At 42.9% G+C, this 7,900-nt stretch overlaps 1 protein-coding gene across 1 annotated transcript; it reads left to right on the forward strand.

Moving 5' to 3' along the window:
- The first annotated feature begins 711 nt into the window (after window positions 1–711).
- gpr143 (G protein-coupled receptor 143) lies at window positions 712–7,850 on the forward strand. The gene is made up of 9 exons (XM_035173704.2): window positions 712–1,409; window positions 2,303–2,412; window positions 3,101–3,195; window positions 3,535–3,627; window positions 3,858–3,967; window positions 4,061–4,169; window positions 4,639–4,756; window positions 4,857–5,112; window positions 7,261–7,850. The coding sequence occupies exons 1-9, from the start codon at window positions 1,154–1,156 to the stop codon at window positions 7,350–7,352; spliced, it is 1,239 nt and encodes a 412-aa protein (XP_035029595.1). The 5' UTR covers window positions 712–1,153; the 3' UTR covers window positions 7,353–7,850.
- Window positions 7,851–7,900: the final 50 nt, after the last annotated feature.

Raw genomic sequence — 7,900 nt, forward strand, 5'->3', positions numbered from 1 at the left:
GTGCGTATGGATTAGAATAGCATTGTACAAACTCGATGAATGCCACCTCTGTAGCAATGAATAATGAAAACCCTCGTGTGTGTGTGTGTGTGTGTGTGTGTGTGTGTGTGTGTGTGTGTGTGTGTGTGTGTGTGTGTGTGTGTGTGTGTGTGTGTGTGTGTGTGTGTGTGTGTGTGTGTGTGTGTGTGTGTGTGTGTGTGTGTGTGTCAGAGTGACTTAACTGTCTCTCCCATGCGTGAAACCAGGATGTCTCTCAGTTCAACTTTGTATGGAAAATGTGTCAATGTAATTTGATTTTGTTTAATTTAATTTGATATCAGTGAAATGAAATTACTTACTTAATTAAATATTTGTATTTATAATTTGACCTCCAATTTCTTTTGTTTGATTTGCTCTATTTTTTTTTATAATTTCTTTTCTATTTTGCATTTCAATGATAGCTTTTTGTTTTGTGGTTTGACCAATTCATCGCCAATTTCCCTTTGGGGACAAATGAATGAATGAATGAAATCCTTTATTCTGTTGCCATAGTAAAATACAGTCGGCCTCTACAGTGTCTACACTGATTCTTTAATGCCAAATATCCTTATTCTATATGGATGTTGATTCTGTTATGATGTGTTAATGTGTTGCTTCTTTGTGTTGGTGTGAGTGGATGTGGTCTGATGGTTTGTGCAGTGTTTTTTGCGCACAAGCCATTTTTCTCCTGCAGGGATGAAGGGCTCCATAAAGGGTCTCAGACTTTTGAATCCCAGTGTACATGAAATAAAAATCTCCTTTTATACTTGAAGTACTTTAAGTGTATTTTTGCACAGGAAAAGTGCAGTGGAAGACACATTTATGTACTAATTTATTGAAAGTACTGAGTCTCCTGCTGGACTTCACACAACTCAAAGCCTAAATCTCTCTATTCTCCACCACACACACTCCTTTGTCGGCCTCTTGTATTGTGGCTCAGTTAAGCTATAACTGCAGGGATTAAATGGAAGCACATGATGATTCAGCCCCGTGATTTCTGAGGGAGCAGGGTCATGGACTCAGCCATTTCCTCTCTCCTTCTTTTCAGTTTCTCCTTCCCCCTGCTGACTCCATAGACCACTTCTCTCCTCTCTTCCTCCCCTCTCTCTCTCTCTTTCTCTCCCTCCGGTCCGTGATGGCATCCCCCCGGCTGGAGACCTTCTGCTGCCCGAACCGGGACGCGGCGACGGACTTCGTGGTCACCTTCCAGCCGGTGCTGTTCGGGGCTCTGAGCCTGGGCAGCGCCGCGCTCAGCCTCCTGTTCGCCGTTCTCCAGATCCTGCCAAAGCGCAAAGGCTACAGGAGACTGGGCCAGTATCCTCTGCCAAGGCCTGCGTCCTCCTCGCGGATATTGTTCATCATCAGCGTGTGTGACATACTGGGATGCACAGGTAACGCGTCGAAACCCTCTGCTGTAGCCGATGGGCCTAAAAACAAAGAGAAAAAGATGAAGTAGGTCTTATGAGCGCATGTGGCTGTGCCCAATTACGCACGCGAATATTTAGTTTTTAACCCTTTTGTTGCTCTGCATTTGCGAGTCTGACCTGGTGTGTTCATACAAGGAGGAAACTTTCAACACAACATGTCAAGGAAATGTAATTTATCTGCTGCAAAAACATGTTCTCACTTCCTCTTTTCAAACGGAAACTTAATACATTTTCGACTAAATAAGAAAGATTTCAAGGGTGTTGCTGCTTTTTTCTCGTTACGTAATAAAAGCATCACACTCCTCTCATGTGAGCAGTGAGGTGACTCTTATGGCCTTCGGTTGATTTCAATGCAGCATTGTCCTGTGGATGCTTCAGCTATTGATCCACAAAGTGCTGCAGAATTTATCCTCAGATTCCTGCACCACCTTCATTTAACGCCAGTGTCACATCTCAACTCGATCATCCATCACTCAGGCAGATGAAGTCTAGTGCTGGCATGTGTTTGCTCAGCTTCATCCTCCGTTGCAAACCAACACCCGTGGCACAGATTTAACAAAAGTCAAATACACAGCGTGCATCACATAAAGACTCTGGGAGAGCTCCTGTGTTTTCCATGGCTCATCGGCAACAAACAGTTTCATGTAGGAAATGGAAACACCCTTGTAAAACTCACCTGGAGGCAGTTCCATGATGTAAAGCTGCTATTAAGAGGACTCTCATTAATTAATGCTCATAGAAAAAGAGACTGGTGGGAATAAAGGAACTTTGAAGTCTTTAAATGTTAATTAAACCCAGAAAAATTCTCTGTTTGTGTTTGCTGCCAAAGCCAGAACGGTGTTGTGTTCCTCTTCCAGGTATCATCCTGAGGTCGTCGCTGTGGCTCGGCCTTCCCAACATCATGGACCAGATCTCAGTGGCCAACAACACTGAGGTCTGGCCCGAAGTCTTCTGCGTCGGCAGCGCGGTACGTTTAAGGACAAACCTTTGTTTCATTCACCGATCAAAACCGCTCGGTTGTTCAGACAGTACGTGAGCTGAACACCGCTGAAGTGTGGCCGAGGTCAGGGAAAGGAACATGTGAAAAAACTAATCATTAAAGGTCCAGTGTGTACAATTTAGGTGAAAGGGATCTATTGGCAGAAATTGTATATAAAATAATCCTAGTGGTGTTTTCACTAGTGTGTTCCATCTAAGTTGTAAACTGTTGCTTTCTTTACCCTAGAATTGACCCTTTATGTTTAAATACTTTATATTTACATCAGGGGCGGGTCTTCTCTATGGAGGCCGCCATGTTTTTTACAGTAGCCCAAACTGGACAAACCTTTGAGTTTTTATGACAACTGAAGACTGTCACAGGTTCTCTGTCATGTTTGGAAGGGGAGGGTGAGGTGAGGGGTGTTCAGCTGCAACGTGCAACTTCATCACTAGAAGTCACTCATTTCTACACACTCAACCTTTAAGCACATCATGCAGGATCCTGGAGAATCACGATTTCACACATAAATGTGATCAACCACAAGCATATGCACATCAAAGTATGAAATATACGTGACATTGAGAGGCGCCCATCTGGAAAACAAGGCACATTTACTCATTTCGTACTTAATAGAATTACAACCTGCAGAATAATGCATCCGATTGATGTGTTACAGATGTGGATCCAGCTGTTTTTCAGCGCCTCTTTTTGGTGGACCTTCTGCTACGCTGTTGACGTCTTCCTGGTGGTGAAAACATCGGCAGGAATCAGGTGCTCACAGCCTCATCTTCCATGGACCAACATTCACTATCACCTGACGCAGGAAGCTTTTTACTGAGCTGACATTGAGATGAAATGTGAAAAATGTCCCTTTCCCACTTTGCTTCACTGTCTACTGTAAATGTAATGCTTGAACAGCCTGGAACTGGTTATTAGTTTTGTCTTAGAGGTGGATTTAAAAGTCAGATTTCTTTAATCTCAGTTGGTGCAGTACAATTGTTTTCTGCACAGGAAACAAAAAAGGGAAAAAAAAGAAACGTCATCCTCAAGATACAGAGCTGCAGGCTGTGTTGTGAGCTCAGTCTCATGACTTGTTTCTTTCCCCATCAGCACCATTATCCTCTACCACATGATTACATGGGGTCTGGCTGTGCTGCTGTGTGTCGAAGGAGTGGCCATGCTCTACTACCCATCCATCTCCGAGTAAGACTCTTTGTTCTTCCTGTAGATACGACAAGCAGAACCAAAAGCATGCGATAAAAGCCGCGTGTCTGAAATCTTTAGCCAGTTTTTACATCCTTGAAAGTTTAGGAATTTCAGGTCAGTGACTTTTGACCCACTTAAACTTATCCATGCTAAGTATCCACTATGTTCCACCGCTCATTAACAATGTCAGTTTTTATCAAAGATATTTCCGTTTCCTTTTTCTGCAGTTGCGAGCAAGGCCTGCAGCACGCCATCCCTCACTACGTCACCACGTACGCGCCCATGCTGCTCGTCCTCACAGCCAACCCCATCTTCTTCAACAGGACCATATCTGCAGGTCGGCTCCTCACTCTCAAAATCGTTGGAAAAACTCACTCTCACGCACGCACACACTCAAACATTTTCGTTTCTCTATTTTCCTCCAATCCAGTGACATCTTTACTAAAAGGACGACAGGGAATCTACACAGAAAACGAGAGGCGGCTGGCCAACGAGATAAAGATACGCTTCTTCAAGATGATGCTGGTTTTCTTTATATGGTATGTTAACATCTGTTATCGCGAGTATGGACGTCAAGGAAGAAGCAATGACATATGTTTTGCTAATGCAGTGTAAGTGCAGTCTGATGAACTCTAACTTGAAAGCTGTTGTCAGACATTGACTTGGATTCAGACATTTTGGGAGTTCGTCTTTCATATCCGCTGCGGGAGTTTTTTGGGGGGTCAGATACGTCCAGAACATTCAGGCAAGAGGTAGGAGTCTGGCTAAAACATGCAGGAGGCAGCACATGACGTATACATTCCACTGTGGAAATATTTGTACATTTGTTCAGAGCACATCAACTGCTACATCGGCCATTATTGCCGAAAGGCTCTTGAATCTCGTCATCTTTCCAAATTCAAACCTTCGTCGAAGTCTTCTCCATGTATGATTAAATAAGTCACATTTTAAAGCTTTGTAGCTTGTTAAAAGCTGATGAGACACGTTGTTGTTTCCGTGATGTTTCAGCTGGGTTCCCAACATCATCAACGAGAGCCTCCTCTTCTACCTGGAGATGCAGACGGACATCAACGACAACAGTCTCAGGAACGTCCGAAACGCAGCCCTCATCACATGGTTCATCATGGTGGGTTCAAAACACATCAACATAAAGAATAAAGAATTTATATTTGATCAATATCGAACACTTGAATTGATCTGGATTGATGTTTTTTTTACTCTTCCAGGGAATCCTGAACCCCATGCAGGCCTTCCTCAACACCCTGGCCTTCCATGGCTGGACAGGCTTCGACATCGACTTCAGCCTGCAGCGGAGGAGGGAGCTGGCCTGGGACTCGCTCTCCACTTCGGCTCCCAACAACGCCAGCCACAACCCCGTGGTGGGAACTACCCTGCTCTACCAGAGCCACATCCAGGAGGCCAAGAAGAGCATGACGGGCAACGGGCAGCACCACTCCGACGCCATCAGTGTCCTCTCAGAAGGTAATTGGCCTCTCGGTGGCAGTGGCAGCTCGCCTGTGTATCAGGGCTGGTGAAGCTGCTGCGCTACTCATCAGCGTCGTTTGTGGTGTGCGATGTCTCCTGATGCTGTGGCTGGACTGGCTCTCATTAAGATGAAGTGTCTTTTGGATGACTGAGATCATCCACTGAGGAACACGTTGTTTTTTCATGAGCAGGGAAGGTTTTTATTGTTGTGATTAAATCAAATTTGAACCGTTTCAGTGGTGCAGAATTGGACGAGCAGGACAAAGTCATAACTCTCTGTGAGGTACTGTAATTCTGATCGATGCAATCATAGACTGTGCACAAAGATGGTCTCGATCGCCACCTGGTGGCTGGATGCAGTGTAGCTCATATTAGCAGATGAGAACTAATCTTAAAACAAAAACATTGAAATACACATCAAATAAAAATAAATCTGTTGTTGTATGTAGTTCACACTGATGTCTGTCAAGTGATTATTTTCCCAGTATGTTTGGTTCTAATTAGTTATTTGACGATTGACAGTTGAGACTGACTCGCGATTGGTCGAGAGCAAGTATCGGCTCTATCCCCAAATAGCTACTGCGCAGACTTTGGCTCCAAATTATGTCTTCAGCCCAAGATGGCAGCGTTCGTGGCTTGATACCTGGGGAGTGGGAGGAGGGAGAGAAGCGTCGTCAGTCTTTTCCTTCAGTCTATGCATGCAATAGTGAAGCAAGGTGGAGTTATGAACAGTACAGTGGCATGAACTGCACGAGTGGAACATCTTAAGTGAAAAAGGTACTGATGGAACAGAAATTCTGTCCTTAGCTCAAGGTGCTGCTATTGTACTAAGTAATCACACTGAGCTTTTAGTGTCATTGTTTAAATGGATAACATTATATGCAGAGTATTAAAGAAGAGTGTTAGGGCCGGAAATAAGAAAACAAGGAGGAAGATTATTTTCCCTTTTGCATTTTGAGAATAAAGTTGAACGAAATCAGAGGAAGATTTTAGCATTTTAAGATTTAAGTTAAAATGTTGATAATACACTTGAAACACTATTTTGTTAATTGAGTCAAAATCTTGACAATAAAAGTGAAATCCACCACTCACAGTTATCTGAGCTGCCAGAGCGTCACATCCCGGGGGTGTATCGTTTGATTATCAATATCCTCCTATTTTCCATTACCTGCTTATTTAGCTTCCACGAATGCTGCCACCTCTTCAAAGCCTGCGTGGTTTCTTCTTCTCAGCAGAACATTTTCGACACAATCTCTTGATTACCACACTGTGTTCATGTGCTAAAAGAGAAAGAGCTTCCTTGTTACGAAAACCGGCTCTGAAGAATAATTTCACTAATCAGTTACAAGCAATTCGTAGAGGCAGTCATATGCTCTTCCACTCAGGTTTACTCTCCGCATTCTGACCTCATTCTCCATATCTCAAATTTAAAAAGTCTTGATATCTCAAACTGCAAAATAGAAGAAAAAAAATCTCTTTTTCTTTCTTATGCCTGACCCGTCCATAGAAACCAATGGCAAAGCTGTTTAATATATCGATGAGCGATGTGTTGTATTCGACTGAATAAGTTTTAGCCCTTCATAAATTTGCATGTGTGTGTGTGTGTGTGTTGAACACTCAGTCTGTCATCGGGTCGCAGCACTGAGTGATGACTTGGGCCCTGTTTCTGCATCAGGGTTCATTCACTGTCAGAGACATCTTTAATGGTCCTATACTTTTCCTGCTGGGACAAGTCAAAACGGCTGCTGTGAAGAAAAAAAAAGGCCGGCTCAAAATGTATTTTGGGATGATTTTGTAAAACACTTTGTACAATTTTCTACTTTTTTTTTGGAGTTGTGTCTGTGCACCATGTGGCTCATGTACAAAAGGCCACTCAGTGTTTTGTGTCCCCACTCAAGTGTCTCTGAAAGACAATAAAGTTTTTTTTTCCACTCATTTTTAAAGCCTTCGATCTGTTTTTCATCCAAAAACGAGCTTAAAAACAAGCTCTATGATTTGCATTTGCAGGTATTACGCGATTTTAAAACTCCCAAAATACATTTGTGAATACATGCACATGAGTGTGGACAGTTCTTTACGCTGTTTGTTAAGGTGTCATGTGCAGCAATGCCCAGTAATCCCCCCCCTTATATTTTGTCTTGCTAGGTTCAGAGTCTAGTACAGTTGAAATCCACATTTCCAGCGAACTACGAGACTATGAGGATGTAGACGCTGATGGAGAATCCTTGGAGAACTGAGAGGGACTAGCTCGAGTCAACATCAAACCACCTCCCTCTGCTTTTGTGGATGCGACGCTGCTCTTCTAGTTCACATTCATGTGTTAGATCGTCTTCCTCCCTTAGCCGATATCAGGCTTCCACAGAATGAGCCCGATTCTTAATTCCAAAGCTTTTTATTTCTCTCTAAGCTTTTATAAATCTGCCGTACTTTATAGACTCATCGACTGTGCAGCCCCAAAGCCGCAGCACTGTCTCATGTAGAACAGAAATAATGTGACATTTTCTCAATAATATCACACAGGCTGAGTTTTAAAAAGAATATTTCTCCTGGTTAATTATCAGATTTAGACGCACACTGGGTTTTGTGATATGCACTCTCTGCCTTTACACTCCTAAGGCACAACAGAATGTATTTAGTGTCATATTTAAACAAGTTACTGTATTTTCCAACTGTCCATCTTGTATTTTTGCACACATCCCTTTTATACTATATTAAATATACTGAATATTTCTTAAGCTGTTGTTGGTGACACTTTCTTAATGTCTCGAGTTGTTGAATGGGATTT

This window comes from Hippoglossus stenolepis, chromosome 13 (genome assembly GCF_022539355.2).
Source record: "Hippoglossus stenolepis isolate QCI-W04-F060 chromosome 13, HSTE1.2, whole genome shotgun sequence".
Classification (NCBI taxonomy): domain Eukaryota; kingdom Metazoa; phylum Chordata; class Actinopteri; order Pleuronectiformes; family Pleuronectidae; genus Hippoglossus; species Hippoglossus stenolepis.